General features: G+C 46.1%; 2 protein-coding genes across 4 annotated transcripts; both read right to left on the bottom strand.

The window, feature by feature from the left end:
* Window positions 1-4620, bottom strand: csnk2b (casein kinase 2, beta polypeptide). The gene is made up of 7 exons (XM_086137643.1): window positions 4502-4620; window positions 3976-4057; window positions 3655-3757; window positions 3042-3157; window positions 2673-2748; window positions 1886-2075; window positions 1-793 (listed from the first exon to the last, which is right to left on the bottom strand). Exons 2-7 carry the CDS (start codon window positions 4045-4047, stop codon window positions 703-705), a joined length of 648 nt encoding a protein of 215 aa, XP_085993769.1. The 5' UTR covers window positions 4048-4057; window positions 4502-4620; the 3' UTR covers window positions 1-702.
* Window positions 4621-4955: 335 nt separating this feature from the next.
* On the bottom strand, window positions 4956-19916 carry prrc2a (proline-rich coiled-coil 2A). Of its 3 annotated transcripts, none has more exons than XM_086137637.1 (17): window positions 19794-19916; window positions 16370-16521; window positions 15332-15509; window positions 15108-15219; window positions 14910-14991; window positions 14654-14797; window positions 14327-14568; window positions 14110-14198; window positions 13846-13997; window positions 13513-13615; window positions 13275-13446; window positions 12840-12932; window positions 12101-12653; window positions 11773-12026; window positions 11054-11339; window positions 10749-10968; window positions 4956-10611 (listed from the first exon to the last, which is right to left on the bottom strand). In XM_086137637.1, the coding sequence occupies exons 2-17, from the start codon at window positions 16482-16484 to the stop codon at window positions 7626-7628; spliced, it is 5781 nt and encodes a 1926-aa protein (XP_085993763.1). In that variant the 5' UTR covers window positions 16485-16521; window positions 19794-19916; the 3' UTR covers window positions 4956-7625. The 3 variants fall into 3 exon arrangements, with proteins under 3 accessions (XP_085993763.1, XP_085993762.1, XP_085993764.1); XM_086137636.1 differs by lacking the exon at window positions 19794-19916 and adding an exon at window positions 19617-19780; XM_086137638.1 differs by lacking the exons at window positions 12840-12932; window positions 19794-19916 and adding an exon at window positions 19617-19780.
* Between the last annotated feature and the right edge of the window lie 421 nt (window positions 19917-20337).

The following is a 20337-nucleotide window of genomic DNA, read 5'->3' as shown; positions in this document are numbered from 1 at the left end:
TATGAAAAGAAGAATCAACCTTTATTGAGATGTCATAATCCGGTTCATCCTTCCCAAGTAGCACAGAGGAAAAAAAAACAACAAACAGGAGTTCAAGTGTGGACACATAAATATGAATTCACTTATGTGTAGTGAAACTTTGGGGGGGGGGGGAAAATTCCAACACAACAAGAGAAAAAGAGCGAGCAGGGGGAAACAAGGTGCATCGGCCTCAGTGTTCTAGAAAGGAAACCAAGATGGCAGCTGGTGGTCTTGGCTATTGCTAAGCCTAAAAACAAATCACTAGTTGCAGCAGTGAAATCAGTGCTCTGCTGCAGCGTCTTTAATATTCTCTTTTATTTTGGAAGAAACACATTTTGTTTTTATTGTGACGTGAATGTTTGTATGTTAGATATGAAGCTAACACCCAAGGAGAGCTATCTTGTAGCCTAGCATAAAGATTGGAAACCAGCGGCCATGAGCTAGCTAGGGTTACTCAAATAATAGGACATGTTTAAAGGCTGCGCGTTCACGTCTCGCTCACCTCAGAATCATTATAATTATTATTATGTTGATTTCACTTGCTCTAATCTAACCCCCCCTCCCCAAATAATACAGTCTTCAGAGTGGGGAGGGGTCACTTGTGCAGCTTTTATAAAACACAGGTGACCCTTCGCCCTCTTTTGTCAATATTTGACGCCGATTCGTCTCACTGGCCGTCTGCTAGCGGATGGCTTTGACGGGGCTCTTGAAGCTGGAGGCCGCTTGGAGCTGCAGCTGGTAGGCCATCGGGTGGATCTTGAACCCGTACAGCCTAAACGGGAGAGCGAGTGAGAGAGCCACACACATACTTGAGTATTGGACAAGTCGCTTTTTTTGCGTTTGTCAAATTACACGTTTGTCAAGCGCGCCGCACAAAAGCTGCAAAGGTGACAAGATGCAAAAAAAAAAAAAAAAAGTGCATTGTCTATTTGCTCTTAGGGAGGGAAGGGGTGCGCTGGCTTCTTTTCATCGTGGGATTCTTATGTTTGATGCCTCCCTGCTCCAAACTGGCACGACAGCATCTTCATTCGGCTGTCGAGACAGCGATAAACTTGGGACAAAGGGACAAATTATGTCAGCTTGGCGTAACTCATGTTTAGCATTTAAAAATAGTAAATGAATGAAATAGAATCAAAACACACATGTTTAATTCATGGCCACAACCATCAGACATCACCCCGATGGATTTCTTATGCTAATTTTATTTTTTCATAATACAAACAGTTTGCCTGCATCCCACTGTATTTATATCTGAGAGGAGGTAGTCATTTGTGTACAAATGGCTGCGCAAATGTGAAGTGACACCCGACCAACCTTTGTTGGAGTGGTCATTGGAGAACTGTGACTTCTGTGTTGGAACGGAAACCATTTTGTGTGCTCTTTTAGTTTTAGTTCCTATATGTCAGGTAATAATGGAAGAGGCACCTTTTCTCCTCTGGACGTGTATAAATTGGACTATAAACCACCAAATTGCTTTAACCCCTGCATCTTAAACCTTTCACGCACCCTGTAACCTGATACGCTGTCCACTGTAGTGACCGCTGTCCCTCAAAGGGTTAAACAATGATGTCACTTAGTTGGGGATTTTTCTCGTCGCAGGAGCTTCCCATACTATTCTTAGCCTCATTTTTACGCAGCAAAAATGTGTTTACTCTTCATTCATTTTCGGGGTGATAAGGTGTCTCTGTGTGTGTGTGTTTTTAAAATCCAAAGTCACATACTGTATGTTAAAGCATTTGGATAAAGCGAACACACCCTGCTTGTTATGTAAAGGATTCAGTCTTACTTAATTGACTTTTTTTGGTTATGATGATGACTTACGACAGTAGATAAACCACAGTGAGACAGCGTCACGATAACTGACCTTGGGACAAACTGATTGGCAGGTCTCTTGGGCCTGTTCTCGGGGTGAACCATGAACAGCATGTGGGGGAAGCCGGTGCCAAAGTAGGCTCCGTCCGTGTGGTGGTGCCTGGAGGATTTGGGTGTGTAGACATCCATGCATTTAGGGCAGTACAGCTTCACCATTGCTTCTCCCGGGATGTCTGACAGGCCTGCGGGGGACACCACACGTTGAAAAGTGGAAATTTAACCCTTTGCGTTCTGCATCTTGACAAAGTCACGCTGCGATTAAAGCAATTCGTGACTGGCTGTTATTACAAGGACCCCTGTGGTCAAACATCATTTGGGCATTTTTTTTTTTTTTTGCTCGACAAAGCATGTGTTAAAAGATTTAAAATAATAATAATAATAATAAAATCACACGACATACTATTACGACAGTCACACGTTGACTACTGAGCGAACTAAATTTCCCGCAGCACTGATTGGACGAGTAATGTACGGTAATGTGATCATCTGCAGCCAGCGATGGCCAAGTGGGCGTGTCATAACTAATTGACATGTTGAGTCGGGTGTGTCTTAACCTCCATGGCGGAGTCTCCGTCAAACCCCCGAGACTGATTCACCGAACCCCTGGGGTTCGATCCAACCCAGGTTAAGAACCACTGGATTAGTCAGTGTTCATTACCAATTATGAAATTAAAGCAAATGAAAAGTTCAAAATAAAATACAAACTCAGCCATTATCTCACATGTTCTCATTTCAACCCAAAGCATATGATACTCAATCATTTATTTAGTTTTACTAACCAATGGGAAGCATCGTCTGATTCTCACAATAGACGCGAGGACAATAGCCGAAGTCACCTTGCTGATACTTCTCCAACTAAAAACAAAAGAGGAAACGAACAGGATCAGCATTGTCAATCGAACTGGCGTCATTATAAAACAATTCCTGAAAATGTACTGACGTCATGTACACTCCATTTTTCTACATTTAGGCCATTATCAGAATCAATTTGCTCTCACTTCCTCACATTATGTTGACTTAGAGCTATCATCCCACATGCTTTTAAGAACGTTCCATCTCATTCAAAAGGACATAATGGGGGGTGAGGGGGGATGGCCCGTTGGTGTAGCGGCGGTTGTGAATTTCGCCAACATAGCCCGGGCACCTACCATCTGCGCAATGCCTCGGTTAGTGAGGATGTAGCGTGCGTGGATGAGGCCGTAGAGCATTTCAGCCGCCTGCTCGATCAGGTCACTCTGGTTGGGATTGTCCTCAAGCTCCTCATCTGCAGACACATTGGCAGTTGGTATAGGAAATGGGGGAAAATAGGAGAACGAGGGTACTAGGCATGCACAATAACGATCTGACAGTTACTGTTACAGTCTGGTTACTGTCACTTTAAGAGTCCAAGCCATCTGCTGGATGACATGGAAGGTAAGATGGCGCCAATGCGTCTGATTTCAGAAGTATGAATAGCCCAATCCCAACACCCACACCACAACCAATGGCACCCTATTGAAGTGTAGACTTAGTAGAAGTGCATGCAGATTTCGGGAGAGCGCAGGTTACAAGTGTGCAAAAATTGCAGAATTGGGGCAGTGCGTGTTATGTCAATGTTGTGACGTAAACTATATTTGGCAAATACACTTTCCATGGTTAGACTTGTATTTGGGTGCAATCAAAGGTACACATTAAGGTCTATGTCACACAGTTCGAACCTAAGCAAATGTGAGAATAGAGTAAGAACACAATAATAGAGCAAAAAAAGCATTAATTAGGCACCTGGTTCAAGGTCTAGAATCATGTCTAGAGCCTGGCGATAGTGAGGAACTTGCTCATTGAGGCCCGTCAAGTTGAACTTGTCCTGGATATAATCTTCGTCCACCTGCCAACCAAATGCCAACATCGATCATTTGCTCAGAACTTACCTGAGACATATTTGCGCTCAGGTAAGATTTAATTCCAGCAATATTACAAGTGCTTAGCTTTCAAATTGTAACGTTACATCAGCAACCCAAGATTAAAATATCAATAGCGGCATTTAAAGGTCATGGTGAATTCATCTATGAAAAACAAAAACAACAACATAAAAACACTTCTTACCTCGCAGAAAAATTCATTCCCCCTTAGTCCACAGAACCAGGAGATCCATGACACTTCCTCTGAACTGCTCATTTCTAAAGACCTGAAAGAGTAAGAATTTAACACGCATTCATTTTGTGTTCCAATCTATTGGTGCGTGATGAAGCCGCCAAAATGTGGTTTCATTCAAAACCAGTCAATTGTGATTCCTTTCACAAATGCTGACGAGCTCAAGCTTGATGCTAGGCTAACTCACAAGTTAGTCTTTGCCACTGTCATAAACAGCTCATAATTGTAAGAAAGAACACACTCTGAGATTCGGTGAAAACTAACTCCAGCGTTTAATTTATAACACAGTTATACACTGCGGTCTCAATGTTTTTATAGCCAGCTCGAGCTCGTCAAGCTAATACGAACTAGCAATCGAGCTCAATCAATATGGCGCATCACTGGTGTCCACGGAAGAGCTTTAGTCATTTCCGTTATTGTAAGTAGGTTTATCAACGTCTCGGGATATATAGATATATAACAATTAGTGTGCGCTTACCCAGTTTTGTACTTTTTTTTTAGGCAGTAGGAAAAATGCGAGCGATGAAAACAACGTAGCAAGCTATTGGGTTTAAATAAAATGGACACCAGCTCCTAGCTCAGGATGTTCTTCCTCTACTTCCGGTGATGATTGAGCACTGTCGCCACATGATGGCGAGTTGGAGTACTGCAATTTTGGTTTGAAGTTACGCTGTCCTATCTTCAGCACGTCACTCTTGAGAAAAAGCTGTCATGACGTATTTGTGACGCCATCATTCTCACGTCGCTTAGCTTTTGTGATACGTACCCACCGGACTCTACAGTTACAACAGGAGGAATGTTGTCCCCTTGTTCAAATTGACGGTATTGTGTGGTGGTCTGAAATAAACCGTGACGTCAGAATGACATGAAAATGCAACATTCCGACCTGCACAAAATGATAAACCATAAGGAATAAGACATATAACTCCGAATTTCCATTCAATCAAAAGTAGTTTATTTTACTTTGCCTTCTCTGTATAAGTTTATTATAATAAGACACTTCTCTGCTTGTACATTGCTCCCTTGAACTAAAAATGGCAACATTTGTTGGTGGGAATGTAAGTTGGGGTTGACAAAACTTAAACATACCAATATACATACATGTGCATATATTACGGCTCCGTTAATAAAACCATAACTTCTAAAACATAATGGACCACTGCAGGTACCTTGGTAATGCTCGAAACAGTACAATCTTTTGAGTAATTTCCATACACTACTTTTGTTTTCTTTAAGCGTGGGTACATACAATAATGTGCACATCAATATCAAAGAGTTAAGGAGGAATGAAGGACTCTTGAGTCAGTCTTCATAGTACAGCTAGTGATGCAGAAAAACCAGTGACAGGCCAGGCAAGCCGCACACATGGGTTGTGTATTCATGCTCTTAAGTTCTCGTGGAAAAAAGATGCATCGCTTGCCCGCTTATGTACTGTATTCAACACGAAAACGGCAATTCTCCCCACTGCATGTTCATTTAGATGTACTGTATTTAAGCAGAACTGAATGCATCACCGTGGATGTATTTTTTTTCCTTCTGTAAAGCAGTAGCTTTGCTCACATTGTTTCAATCAAGTGTGTGTGTGTGTGTGGGGGGGGGGGGGGGTGACAAGGCAGAAAGTGCTTGCCATGACCCTCTGGTCCTCGCCGTTCCCGTTACAATAGAGATATCAGAAACCGCATACATACCAAACACGTCACACAAGTCGCGCACACTCACAAATCACCAAATGCCCTACTCGCAACATCCCCCTTGAAACTGTTAACTGTCAGTAAACAAACAAAAAACCCCAACTTACAGCAGTTGAATTGATGCAGAGGAATTAAGTTCACCCGTCTCCAAACTGCAGGTTTGTCTACCGCGTGGACTACAAGTGTTCCAAATCCAATATTTCCTGAACAAATCCAGCCTGGTTCGTTGAATTCTTGTGATCCGTGACAGGTGACTCGGATGACTGAACGGCCCCCGCCCCATCACCGTGCTGAACAGCCATCCTGAGAGTACATACTTTGAAAAAAAAAAAGCCCTCCCGTCAGATAAGCAACTTCTGCTCATCTTTGTTGCAGTGAAAAGTCCCAATGGTAATAGCACAGGGTGCATCACAACATGCACGACAGCAGAGGACATGTAATACTCGACCTATATCTTCGTACTCTGGGCCCAGACAGAGCACCTGTCTTTGTTGTATCACATATAACTTGCTCTATTACATGAAAAAAATAAAAGAAAAACAGCAACCAAGTTTTTTTTAATCCCAATATACTTGCTTGTTGGAACATAAAGGCCTACTGAAGCATTTATAATTTAACCAATTGACAATTTGTGAAAAGAGGTCCTCTCATGACCTTTTTTTTTCCTTTAACTGGATTCCTCCTCAATAGAACAGACGTCCCACTTGAAAAGGAAAAGACAATTCTTCCATAGAAAAATGGAAAACTCAGAGGAGAGAGCTTTGAAAATAAAAGTCGTCGAGTCGGATTAATCAAATCTTGGAACGAAAGAGGACCGCTAATGTCCATCGGGGAGTATTTTTGCAGTGTGCAGAAATCCTGCAGGTGACAAGGATGCTACGGTGAGGCTGACAAAGCCTTTATTCTCTTAAAAAAAAAAAAAAAAAAAACGGTCAATGTAAATGAAAAATTTTAAAGCAGGTTGACATGAAAGCATTGGGGGAGGGGGGGGGGGGGAGACAGCGTCTACACAAGCAACAGGACGATGATATAAAAAGACCAAACTAGTGATGTGGAACAGTAGTACATGGGTCCTATCAAAGTTATGACATCCTTTGCAGAAAATTGAAAAGTTCATACCCGGGAGCCAAAGAAAACGTAAGAGAAGAGATTGAGAGGGCTGTTTAACGATCCACCCTGTTAAAAAAACTAAACAAAAAAACACTCACTCTCACACTTAACATCTGTTGTGTGATTTAAATCGAATTGACACAACTCTCCTGAAAACAAATGACTAGAATAAGATACTTGTATGATACACTGGTACTGTTCTTGTTAGGCTGAAGCTGCGCTTCTCCCCTTTGTAAGGGGAAGCCGTGCAGAACTGGACTACTGTACACCACCAAAGGCCAACTTGTGGTCGAAGTATACACAAGGTACATGATTAGAAAAGTTCGCCCAATTGAATGTTTTGCCAATTCCATCCCACAATCATTTCGCATCCACACGACGTAACAGGTTTCTACAGGTTTGACGATGTCATTTTGTGCCCGGACGTGTAGCTGTGTGAATTCCCCCGATTTAAAACAATGTGCACTTTCATTGCAGCACGACTTGAGTGTTGGAGCCACATGGGGTAAGATTTTTTTCCCCTCTATTTTTTTTTGAAGGAAAAAGGACACGGTTCAATAGAAAGTAAGACAAAACCCAACAGAGAAAGTGTACAAGAAAGGACGGTCGACAGCGGACTGATGCAAAAGTGGAGGAGAAAGGTGACTGGGGTCAAAGTGGGAATTCCGTCTCCATATACTTTACAATGCACAAATATGTTTAGGGATGCAAACATGTAATAATCAAGACAGGGTTTAAAACCAGAAGAGGTGGGGTTGAAAGTGAGTGCAGTTCAGCCGAAATGTTTTTGAAATATTCCAATCACTTCCTATTTTTTGGGGAGGGCCAGTTGCCCCGCTTTTCTCCACGGTTGCCGCCTCCGTTTCCCGTCCCGCCGGAGCCACCGCCGGGTGGACCTCGAGGGCCTCTGCCTCCGCCTCCTCCGACGTTCACCCTCCGGTTTTGCCTTTCCATGCCGGGACGTTGGCTTGAAAAGCTTCTTTTATTAGCTTGAGGCTCCTTCCCTGCCATCTCTCGCTCGACTGCACCTCCACCTCCACCACCTCCCTTCCCGAAGTGGTGGTGATGGTGAGAAGAATACGACTTCCCTCCTCCTTCTTTGTCTCGGAACTCGGTGAAGTCGCTGCTCTCGGAGGCCGTCTCCCACTCCTCGTTGGCCTGGTCTGAGTTCTGGTTGGTGAAGTCCGGGGACTTGGCTCCGTGGCTGTGGTGATGCTGGGGGTGGGCGGGGCCCGTGCCGCCCTGATTGAAGTGCTGATGGTGATGGCTGTTTGAGTTGCCGAGGTGCCCGCCGCCACTGTTGTTGTTAGCTGTGAGCGTGGCGTTGTGGTTGGCGTTCTGGGCATTATTGATCAGCGTGGTCGTGACAGCGGTTCCGTTACTGTCCTGAACCGAGTTTACGGAAGGGGAGGAGGGCCTTCCTCCCCCAATCACCCCCACTCCGCCGTTGATCCGCGCCGCAGTCTCTCGCTCCTTCAGCCTCCGGAAGCGCGGCGGCTTGTCTTGCTGATGCTGGGAGCGCATGTGACGACGACGCTTGGGTCGCTCGAATCCACCGGGAGGGAACCCGCGGTTTGCGGGAGGAGGAACTGAATTTGGCGTACCGGTGATTGACGCCGGGTTGGTTGAAGCTTGTTGGGTTGGAACGGCTCCGTTATCAGTGGATGCTTGAGTGGTAGGCGCCGCAGCCAACAGCGAAGTCTGGGGTGGATTGGATCCATGACTTGGAGCTTGATTTCCATCGGCCGTCTTCTCCTTCTTCTCCAAAGGAGGCCCTCCCCTGCCCAAGTCCTTGTGCCCCGAGGCTCGTGTCGGGGCTTGATGCCTTCGTGCAGAATTTGGCTGCCTTGAGGGGCCCCCGTGAGAGGCCGAACTGGTGGCCCCTCTGTGTCCCGCAGCTGTTCCTCCAGCATTGCCACTATTCCTGTAGATGCTCCCTCCCCCGCCACCACCGCCTCTGCCCCTCCTTGACGGCACCCCCCTGGGGGTGAAAACCCGAGCCTGTGACGCTCTTGGCGGTGCAGTGGGAACATTGCCGCCGGTAGTGGTGTTGGTATTGTTGATGCCATTCTTGGGGTTGGTTTTGTGGGTGTCATCCTTGTCCGACTGACCAAGGTCACTTGCCGCACTCTCACTGCCCGTCTCTGAGCCTCTTTCCCTTCTCCTCTTGGGGATTTCCTCATACTCTGAGCCCTCGCTGCGTGTCTCGCTTCGATTCCTGGCCCTGGCTGGGTTGTGACGGGGCCGGTCTTGACCATGCCGACCGCCGGGGCCCTCGCCCTTTGAATCGTGATGGTGGCCAACAGCGACGGCTGCGCGATAGTCTCTGCCACTCCTGCCGGCCATTCTGCCGCGGTTGGCAACACCAGGCCCAGCATTGGCTGTGTAGGTACCCCTATAACCACGGCCGCGGCCATAAAACTCTCCACCTCGCCCACGACTGCCTCTGGTGGCTTTGTTAGAGACTCCGTGATTATGGGAATTACTGGCTCTTCTCTCAAAGGAACGGTCTCTGTCCCTCCGAGACGAGGATCCTGGAAGTCCTGAGGAATCTGCCTCTTTCGGTCCTCTCCCTGACCCGCCGCCACCTCCTCCGGGCGGCCGCTCTTTGCCGCCATTCCTGGGTTTTATTATCACGGGAGGCTCTTCTTTGCCAGATGGAGCTGACGTGTTATGTGAAGAAGAGGCATCCTGCTTTACCGAGGTGGCTTGGCCACCATCCTTCTGTTTATCCTTCGCAAAGCCATGGCTTGATTTCTCTCCTCCATCAACTTCTCCCTCTTTCTTGATCTCTTTCGTCATTGACTTCTTGATTGGACCCGCCCTTTTGTTGGGTCCGGCCTGGTTGGCGGGCTTGTGCTCCGATGGAGCATGAGAAGCCTCATCTGCGCCACGGGAATTGTTCCCACTTCCTGCATTGTTGGCCCTTCTGCCATGAGAGGAAGCCCCACCTGCATTGGTGCTGCCAGGTCGAGGGCCCCACTGCGTCTCGGTTTTATGATCCCGCACCCCTCTTTGGTTTGACCTTGGATGGGAATGGTGCTGGGCCTGAGGGTGACTGCCATGTTGAGCAGGAGGTGGGCTAGAGGTCATGGAAGCATGCGGCGCATATGCAGAACCTGCTTTCTCATGTTTTACATGACCGCCACTGCTGCTACTACCTCTTTCACCAAGATTTTGCACGCCGCCAGATTCACCTTCTCTGTGAGAATGATGCAAAGAGGCCTTCACGCTGCCATCTTCCCTGTGAGAAGCAGAAGAGGAAGAAGAGGAGCAGGAGGATGAGAGGGAGGGCTGGTGGAGTGGGGGAGAAGGGTTGGTCTTCTTCAGAGGGCCCTCAGCTGCCCTGCTCTCGAGCTTATGGGGTTGGACAGTGTAGTGATGCTGTTGAGGGTGGTGGTTTTGATGGTGGTGGAGGTGGGAGTTGCCTTCTACATTCGGGAGCTCTGCGCGGCCGTTGCGATCGTAATGAGGGTGTGGTGCCCCCCACAGCTGGCCCGGCTGAGATCCCCGAGCTTGGACGTCATCTTGATGGGTGAAGCCGTGGGAGTGGGTTCCCCTTTCACCACCTCTTTGTTGCTGCTGCTGGTGCGGTGTCATCCTTGCACCCTGATCAGAAAAGTTGTTGTAGTTGCCCCGCCCACTCATGTAGTGGTGAGGCGGGTGGCTGCTGCCCGGCGTATTAAGAGGCGGCGGCGGCGTCTGGTTCGACGGCCCGGAGCTTGTGTTGGGCTGCTTGATGGGACCCAATCCACCCTCTCGTATGCGATGTGGAGGAGTGTCACTCCTAAACCAACAAACATGAAACAGATGGGATTAAAGAATTGTCAATTAGCACATGAAAACCTGCCGACAACAAAACTGATGGAATACTGGAAGAATCCAATAAAGACTACAAAAAAAAAATAGTCTGGGTCCTCATACCTGGGCCCTTTGGTCACATCCTCCTCTGACGTCTGCCTCTGCCTCAGAGGGGGATTTATGCCGCAACCTTCTCCTCCACCAGGAAATACCTCAGGCCCCCAAGCCAATTTGGGATCAATAGGGGGAGTGCCACGATGAGGGTGCCCTGGATGCTGTTGTTGACGATCAAAGGGGTCTGAACCAGATCCTCCCGAATCAGACCGCTCACGCCCAATCAGCCCTGATGATTTTATTAATTTTTTTTAATGACATCGCTAAAATGATCCAAACGGATATATTTATATTGATGACAAACATTCTCCTACCTGATGGGTGCATACCAGTGGAGTAAAAGTCCATAGGCGGGCGGCCCTGCATCATGCGAGGATCCATGTAGGGCATCATCATCCACCGTGGGTCAAAATTCATTGGAAGTGGCCGAACTAAGTTGCCGGGTTGATATAGTGGTCCGCCCTGCTTCGGTCCAGGACCTGGCTGGGGTGTTGAAACAGGCGAAGGACCCTGCGGTGCTTGGGGTTGGGGAGAGATCTGGCTTTGGGATGCCTGGTTATGCTGATGTTGCCACTGCTGCTGCTGCTTCAACAGCTGCTCCTACCAAAGTCAAGACAACCATAGTTTGGGGTAAGAGCAATACCTTGTTTCATGGAAACCACTCCTTATCGTGTACACGGTGCATCACATGACCGACACATTGTTACGCGACACCTCTCAGACTGGTCTGCAACACATGCCGCGCAAATGACAAATTGTCGCCGCGCAGAGAATGGCACGTGCATCATCTTTCCATTCTCTCGCGATTGCTCCGGTTGTTGCCGTTTAATGTTAAACAATACATAGGGTGGCTGCTTTTGTTTTTCAATGTTTTTAGACTGTTGGTCTGTAATTCTTATTTATTTAAAACATATTTATTTCTTTATTAATGTCATGTAATTCTGATCTTTGGTCATAAAATGTGATGGTTTCATCTGTGGCTAAACAGACAACAGTGCATTTTTAAAATCAATTGCTGCTGTAATTTCCGTACCTGCTGCTGCCTCTGAAAACGAGGTGGGAGGGACTTTTGGTACTTGGAGTAACCCTGACCCGGAGGAACGACTGCTTGACGGCCTGATCCCCCTCCAATACTCTCAGACTTGACTGGTTCCGTCCCTCTTTCACCTCCACTTCCTGCTCGTATGTGAGGAGTGCAGGCAGTCTCCTCTTTGTCTACTGGTGAAGGTACTTCCAATGTCGGCGGCTGTGGCAGTGTCACAGCTGGCTGAGGACAATGCTGGACATCTAAATGGCAAAGAGAGTTGTTTAGGTATAGTTTCTCCCCACTCCCCCTCCAGTCGTTATTATGTGTGACGTACCTGTGTTAGAGTCGTAACTACTGTTGCTGCTCGCCCGCTGTCTGTCGCCGACACCAAGACCTGTGCCCGACTGCATAGGCAGCGGAGGAGGCTCTTCGGGGTCTACGCACGGCGAAGGCGGCTGGCTGATGTTGGGAGAAGATGCAGAGGCTGACAAAGATGGGCTCGGACTGCCAGCTGTGGCCGCTGTCGAATTCCCATCGAGGCTGGGTGTCTTGCTGCCACCGCTTCCTCCGACGTTGCTGGTTTGCTGCTGCTGCTGCTGCTTCTCATCCAGCTTTTTCAACTTTTCTGCACAGGCCGCGCGTCTCTCCTCCTCCATCCGACGTTCCTCCTCCTCGCGGCGCCGACGGGCTCGCTCCACGGCAGCGGAGATCTCGGTGGAAGATTGCTTCCTGCGCTGACGCCAGGTCTCGTCCTCGTCGTCCCCGGGGACCCCATGAACCAGCAACCCAGACTGGGGAGGAGGGGTAGGGCCTCCTGCTGCTGGCTGATGCTGGGTGTGGCCTACTTTTCCGCAGCCCAATGATGCACTCTGGTTGTGCGAACGGTCCTGAACAAAGTGTTAAAATTATAATCATCATTAAGGAGATTCGTTTCACTTCAAGAGCTTCGCAAGTGTGCAGAGAATAGTTTTTAACCAAAGAATAATAACAATAAATTTTAACTTATAGGTTCTGTGGCCCATGGGTGCGAAATGGTGGAATTGATATCTAAAAGGCCCGGTCAGGATGTCTACCTGTCGGTAAAAGGAGTGAGGCCCTTGTCCGACGAGTGGCCCAGGTGGAGGGGAGGGCTGCTCCCGGTGACCACCCGGTCCATGCCTGCGCCCCTGTATGCAGGCAGACTCCGTCAGCCATACTCCACCACAATAATCTACACTGACAATACGCAGACATATGCACACCAACACTTCCACAAACCTGTGTGGTATGTTGGGCCCTTACCTTTTTAATTGTGCCTAGGCCAATTATTAATCATATAGCCGTTAAATCTATGAAAAAGTACTTTAGGAGAACATACTCCTGTCAAGCCTTAGTCAAGCCTACTAATATGCAGGTATGCCTACACCTGTACACAAAAAAACGGAGAGGGAATTCAAAGGTGTAATTCTCGTACGTTGGTCCCCACATTTTTTATTTTGCCTCTCAAACCTAAACACAGATGCATTTACCTGGTAGTTGGATGATGCTCCTTGGCTCCCCTCAGTCCACCCTGGCTTGATGGAGGGAGTCTGTGGGCCATCCTCGGGGTTGGAGGGAGGGCTGTGGCGGCTATCTCCACTGCTGTCTGAGGCTCGAGAGCATGAAGTTGCAGAGGGGGCCTCTTGAGATTTCTGCTGCTCACTAACATTTTTTTTAAATTAGTTTCAAACCACAACAAAATTTGCTATTATTTGGTCACAAACTGACTTTGAGTCATTCTTGCTCTCTGTTGCGTCCTCTTCCCCCTCGTCATCTCCTTCGTCATCGCTGAACTTCAATTTGGCGGAGTAATCAATCTCCTCGTGTGCCCCTGTTAAACCAAAATAGGACAAATCATCATTCAAAGCAGCACTTGGAGAAACCTAGCCTTGATTTGTGTACCCACAGTCAATGCCTGTTGAATTTCCAAGTCAAAAAGAAATGAGCGTGCACCTGAAATCAATAGGTTTCCTCCAAATACTTAAAAATCTATTCCAATGTTCCAAAATCTCCAATAGCATACACCTGTTTGTAGAATATTATGAATAAGCGAGGTCAGACCTGCCCAGCCTTCATCTCCATCGTGGTCCAACTCATCGAGCTCCTTGAGGTCATCCTGCTTTAGGATGGAGGGTCTCTTGACCACCTCTCCGCCTGCATCTCGTGAGAGAAGCTGAGGCCTGCTGTCAGGACCGACCTGGGACCGAGAGAACCTGAGAGAGTTGGGACAAAGCCCCGTTAACTACAAGTACACGACTGGTCATGTGACACCGCCTGCTTTGAATTAGCTTTCCAAAGAGTTACTGGGTACGGACAAGCAACTACCTTGGAGCTGGACCTTCACCAGGTGGTGGAAACCTGTAGGGCCCTTGAGGACCATAATTTGCCGGGAAGGGTAAATATGGTGGATACATCTAGAAGAGAAAGAGAGCGAGAGAGAAGAAAATTAAACCAGCTAAGGCACACTCTTCACACAACCCGTGAAATCAAAGTGTGGAAACTACATTTCCTTAAACTCAAGAGAATGAAAAAGGAAACTTACAAATGGAGGCATGATCCCTCGGAATTGAGGAAACCCAGGCCCCACAGGAGGCTGAGGCAGGGGCAAGGCGGGGCTGCCTGCGGGAGGGTTCCTAGGTGGCACGTGGGACTGCGAGTTCTGAAGCGGGATCCCGGCTGCCCCGTCCATCAGCAAAGCCCCACCGCTGCCACCCTCTGCTGCCCCCTCCCCGGAGAGGGTGGGTGCCATGCCTCGGCCCCCACCGTCCCGCCAGCTTGTAACGTCTACAGGGATGGGACAGAATTGAAATGATGAATCCTGTATACTTCTAACATGCAATTTCTCCGAGATGAACAAGACATGACTTACTCTGGGGGCGGAGGCTTGGTCCGGGCCCATACCACTGATCTGCAGTGCCCTGTTCTCTGCCAGCTTTGTCCTGGTCGCCAGCCGCCTGCAGGGTGGGAAATTCCTCGCGAGAGAATGGCGACGGTAGGTTTGATCCCTTTCCACCTGTAAAAAAGAACAGGAAAGCGATTGAGCGAAAACATACGGCTATTAACATAAAAGGCTTATTTCGGACGATGTGTGAGTGATACATTAAAAAAAAAAAAAAAGGACTCACCATCCCCTTGTACTCCATGTGTAACACTGGCCTGTGCCCAGGACCTTGCCCCTACGGCCTGGGTTGGAGCTGGGGCCATAGCCTGAGCAGGATACAGACACAGAAACACACCACACACACACACAGAAAATAAGGTACGTGTCAACCTTACAGCCGAAAAATACATTATCTATTGATAACACAACGCATGTCTCTTACTGCGACTGTTGGCACCTCTGAAGCTGGCGGGGTTCTCGGGCGGGTCGGTGCAGGCGTCTGTGAAGCCACAGGCTGCTGCGGTTCCTGCTGCGGTGCTGACGATGCATCGGTACTGAAGGAATCAAAATAAAAATTATGCTACAGTACGGGGGGGCAAACTCAATTGTGATACTCTTCAGATATGTCCCCATTTAAACTGCGTTTAGTACACAGGCACAATTTACCTCTTTGGGTCCGCTTGTTCCTGTTTGCTTGCCCATCCTGTGCCGTCTTTGGGAACGAGTGAGACGTTGGGATCGTTGCCTTTATTCTCTGCCTTCAGACTTGGCAAATTGGCAGGAGGTGGCATACGCCGGGCAGAGGCAACTTTACCGAGAGACTGCAAGCCATGGCGGGGGGGAACTGATCCGGTCAAAGGAGGTCATATGTTAGGTGAGGCCACAAACAGGGACTCACATTCATATGAGATTTTTCACCACACACTGATTTAGGCAATCGAAGAGAAGATAACCCTTTAATGATCCCGAGAGAGGAATTTCAGATGTTCCACTTTCACCTGATCACATATCACGGCATTACATAATAATTATCATTCAGTGAAAAACAATAAAAATCATGGCTTCGATCAACTTTGACTGTCAGACAGTCACTTAAAAAGTTACATATGGAGTAGCCTTAGTGTCAAACTGGTGTACTGCTCCAAGCAGGTAGATGCTTTGGAATTTAAAAAGTGAAGCCATACCGATTCAAATAACCATTTTGTCATTTGATTGAAATAAAATAATTTAGCCCCCACCCCCCCCAAAAAAAATCATAGATTTACTTTCCTGGAGGGGAAATAGTGAGATCCTAAATAAAACATACACTACAGGGACTAAGCGCAATAAATAGACTGTTCGCAAGCAAACCTCTGGATCAGCTCACATGATGAATCTTCCATTATTCAAAATTCTGGCCTATGCGGCAATGAATGTGCTGCAGCATGGAGACTCTACAAACTCGAAATGCGAGTGCATAAAGACATACACAGATCAGGTACGGAAAAAACTATTTCTGTTTAAAAAAATAATAATTTAATCAAATTTTTGCAAAGCGGATCTATAGTGAATTTAGGAACAGCCCAGGGATTTAAATAAAACAAAATTCTCAGAATAAATCAGTTCATTCAAAGATCAAATATTTGTCCATTCTGTGTCACAAATCACACTGTACAGCAAAATGCACGGGGGGGGGGGGGGGTTGACACAAATCAAGATACTCACCAATAGGCTTTTGTGTTTCAAGGCTCTTTCCTTTGTATGTATCAAACAGGTTGAGAGACGCATACTTGGTTTTGCCTTCCTTCCCCTTTGCAGTTTGCCCAGAGCGCTCTGACATTGCGCTGTCCGCTCATCGAGTATGGTGAGCCCTGAGACTGGGGGGTGCAGACATGGCAACATGTTACAAAATATTATAAACACAGTAACACACTGCTTAACAATTCACCACTGAAAATACGTGTACAATTCCAAAGTGGCCGTGTGATAAACGGGATCGGCTGTCGGGGGGCAATGTTAATTTAACTTCTCATGTAATTGTATATTAATTGTATTTTTATAGATAGATGTATATATCTCTCTCTATATTTTTTAAGAATGCTGGTATTATGTACAGCAATCGCCAATTTTTTTTCCTGCCATTCCTCGTTAGGATTTCCAACAAGAGATCAGACAGTGCATGCAATAATTTATTTTATTTTTTTTTAATAGTCACCACAGGGGCAATGCATATTTTATGTTTTATTTTCACTTTATAAAGACTCTGTGAGGGTCGGTCTGAGACTCGAGATTCACAGGATGTTGCCCACGAACTCTACTTTGCTCAAGTCTTTACTCGATGTACGTGTTTTTGTTAGCACGGAAAGCTAATCACATGTGCTACTTTTCCAGAGTTACCGAGGGAAGACACTACCCAACCTGAAAATGTGCCCTGAGAACAGAAGCTTGTTTACAGTTCCGACGTATGTATGCGTTTATGCTAAAGCACAGCAATTTGTTCTAATTTTTAAAAGGACCTTTCGCAGTTCAAATAGGGCTGATGGTAAAACAGGTTGCCACTCCCAAAACAGCCTGTTACTTTTCCTCCTGCTTATTTTAAATATGGACTGGTTCTGTTCAGTCTCGGAGGGACGAAAGACAACATAAGCCTGTATTCCGGCTGAGCGGTGAAGGTTGGCGAACGTTTATTTCTCATCAGCGTTGGTTCAAAATCGTGAACGGTCGCCAAGACTTTTGCCAGATATTCGCAAACAGTTTTAACGCTCGCAGGCTGTTTTTCTTGAGACAAAATTTTGAACATGTTCCAATTTTTTTTTTTGCTCTCGCACAACTGCTTGCTCTGTGGGGATACAGGCTTAAATGATGAGTATTGTAGCATTGGAGGGCTAGTTTAAAAACATCACATTAATATCAGTACAAAGGTTTCATATCCACATAATGCATAACGTAACACTTCACTGAATCAGTGTACAAAAAGGGCAAAGGGGGAAAAATGGCTTCGATGGAAACACAAAAGTTTTCCTCTGTACCTTGTTTGACAGATGCAATTAAATGGCAGGATTTATTTTACTGTGTATCAACAAAAGGTGAACTCATCTGTCTCATCAATCCTTAACAGGATTGATGAGACAGATTATTCTTGTAATACTGAGAAAAACAACCCCCCCCCCCCCCCATGTGTTCGCCTTGCTTCGCTACAACACAGTGTGCATTTGGATGACATTCCATTTGAAAAGGCTATGATTTGGCACTATTCATGGAGCTGGCACACGTAATATACCACTGGATGGAGAAGTGACTAATAATGTGCTAGAAGTATTTTGTCTTCACTTTCAATCATAATTGCAAAGAATCTTACTTTATATTAGCAAAGAGCTGAAGGTAGTGTTCACCACTGAAATGAATGGCAATGCAGTTAATCCCTTCCAGCCCTCAAACTATTCTTTTTTTTCCCCCCCTCACCAGTGTGTGGTCACTTCGTTGTGAAACTCTTCTTTTGTGTTTGTACGACTATTACATATCCCATGGTATCCAACATACATACCAGAAAGCACACAGTCTTGAAAGACTTAACGGAATTGTCATTCACTTGAATAGGGCCAGATAATTTGCGCTACAAATATTTTGTGTGGAACGAAGTCAAGGTCCCCAAAGTAAATCAGGAGTGAAACAAAACCTCTCAAATGGTAACTTTACATTAACATTGTATGTACCCGTTAAATGCACCTACAAAATTAATTAACAGTTACAGCAACTACGTTGGGGCATCATCCCAACGCCATTTGATCAGAAAACAAATTAAACCAACAATCTATTTGCAGCACATCATACACAACTTAGCCCAACGATCCCTATGGTGTGTGTGGTGTTTACACCATAAAACACAATAAACAGCACCGCCGATGGTGTCGTCGAATGCATGTACCGTGCGTAAATGGCCAGATGAGATTAGAAAATTAGGTCGTGGACGACTGGTCAACTATATGGGATTAAAGGGGCCAGCAGCCTCGCACTGCCCAAAGCCTTGCAACTATCTGCAGCATCGGGGCCTTATCTAATAATATTCCAGAGTTACTCCGTCGACGCAGTTGTCAGTGCAACGCAGAAGCAACAGTGCATTTTGATAAGGACAAACATAACCCCCAAATCGACAACACTACTTGGATTGAACGTGATTTAGTTAAAGCAGTTATGCTAGCCGGAGCTAACTGGCAGGCCATCCATGTTCGCATTGGGAGGGGGACTGCGTTGATGTTTCATAACGCATTTCAACACTTGGGCTAACGCTTCGAGCTGTCCCCACCAGACAAGTGGCCTTTCTTGCAAATCACACGATAACCGGTTCCCTTGAGCTTTCACAGTGGTTATTTTGGTCATGTAAGGCTTGTAATTTTGACAATTTTATGAGGGAACGGAACAAAATGGCGCTGGACAGAGGCCCGGTTGATTTTGCCGTTAACATTTCGCGACACCGGTTGGGCATAGAGTTAGATAAAAACACATATCCTGTTCATTTACGTGGGCGTAAACAATATTAGTTTTAGTTCCCAACGTTGCGATATCATGATCTGACAGCGAATTGCCGAAAACTACATATTGGTCTGAAACTGACGAAACGACCTGCTATGTTTGGCGTTATCCACATACATTAAACTGATATCACACGTAGATGTCCAGATATTTGAGCAAAGCACTTTTAATTTGTCTTGCGCTCAAATCAAGCCCAGTACTTGAATTCCACAACGTCTGCTTGTAAAACAATACAACATACATTCATCAGCAAGCTAGGCTAAACAAGCTAGAAACAACCAAGACGGTCTCCTTTCCGAAGGAAAAAAACATCCAAAACTGCTCCTTCATAAAATTCCGTCGCTAGTCTGTTCCAACAGCGTATTCGTTTTTTGCTGAAAACAGCACAACAAATACACGTATTGTTATAATATGTATTGGAAAACTATTTCCAGCCACTGACCTGGTCTTATCCCGACTTGTCTCGAGGTTGATTCGCAGAATGGGGTTAGATTAGCTTTTCTAGCACAGCGTCCTAGCTAGCGAAGCAACGTTATTTCCCCCGCATAGCCTAACATCCCCCATTAGCATTTTCGTCACAGATGTGAGTGGATAAATACAAAGAAGATGTGCTGCTTACTTGTACTCCCTTTTTTATCCCGAAAACAAATGAAAAGGGGGACCGGGGGGAGGAGGGGAAGTGTAAATCGATGCGTCACCTAAAAAACTGTCAAAGGCTACTGGGAAATGTGAGATGGGAGTCGTTTGGGAGCCGTTGAGGGATTAAAAAAAAACAAATAATTGTGTTCCGTATTAAAAATAGAAAAAATATATAATTTAATAAATATGAATGAATCATAGCAATGGAAAATGCTTTGCCGTTTTGAAAATGAGCTGCGGAAAATGTCAAATTGATGCAAGAAGAAAATTACCGTCAATGGTGAGGGTATTCCAGGTCATGTTCATTCTTACACTAAAATTACAATTCCTAAAACATGGTCATTTTTTTTGTATTATTGATCATGGTTATTTTTGTATGCCTACACAGCACAAGACTGAATAAACAAACACGGGTGACATTAACCTTCAATGTTTTTGTTCTCTTTAAAAATGTAATCAAAACAATGACGTTCAAAACTTAGTCATTGGTACATTTAGTGTTTCTTAAAATAACGAGGGGAAAC

Source organism: Hippocampus guttulatus, chromosome 18, assembly GCF_054856545.1.
Source record: "Hippocampus guttulatus isolate MCC_2025c chromosome 18, RoL_Hgut_1.0, whole genome shotgun sequence".
Lineage (NCBI taxonomy): Eukaryota > Metazoa > Chordata > Actinopteri > Syngnathiformes > Syngnathidae > Hippocampus > Hippocampus guttulatus.
Note: the sequence above shows the minus strand (reverse complement) of the source record. Positions and strands in the feature narration are given on the sequence as shown.

Coding starts and splice junctions, on each gene's coding strand:
- csnk2b (XM_086137643.1), bottom strand. CDS start 4,047: ATGAGCAGTTCAGAGGAAGTGTCATGGATCTCCTGGTTCTGTGGACTA. Junction 3,158..3,654: donor GATTCTAGACCTTGAACCAG/GTGCCTAATTAA, acceptor ATGTGTCTGCAG/ATGAGGAGCTTGAGGACAAT. Junction 2,749..3,041: donor ACCGAGGCATTGCGCAGATG/GTAGGTGCCCGG, acceptor TTTTGTTTTTAG/TTGGAGAAGTATCAGCAAGG.
- prrc2a (XM_086137637.1), bottom strand. CDS start 16,484: ATGTCAGAGCGCTCTGGGCAAACTGCAAAGGGGAAGGAAGGCAAAACC. Junction 13,616..13,845: donor TGGAGATGAAGGCTGGGCAG/GTCTGACCTCGC, acceptor TTGGTTTAACAG/GGGCACACGAGGAGATTGAT. Junction 12,933..13,274: donor GAGCATCATCCAACTACCAG/GTAAATGCATCT, acceptor GCCTGCATACAG/GGGCGCAGGCATGGACCGGG.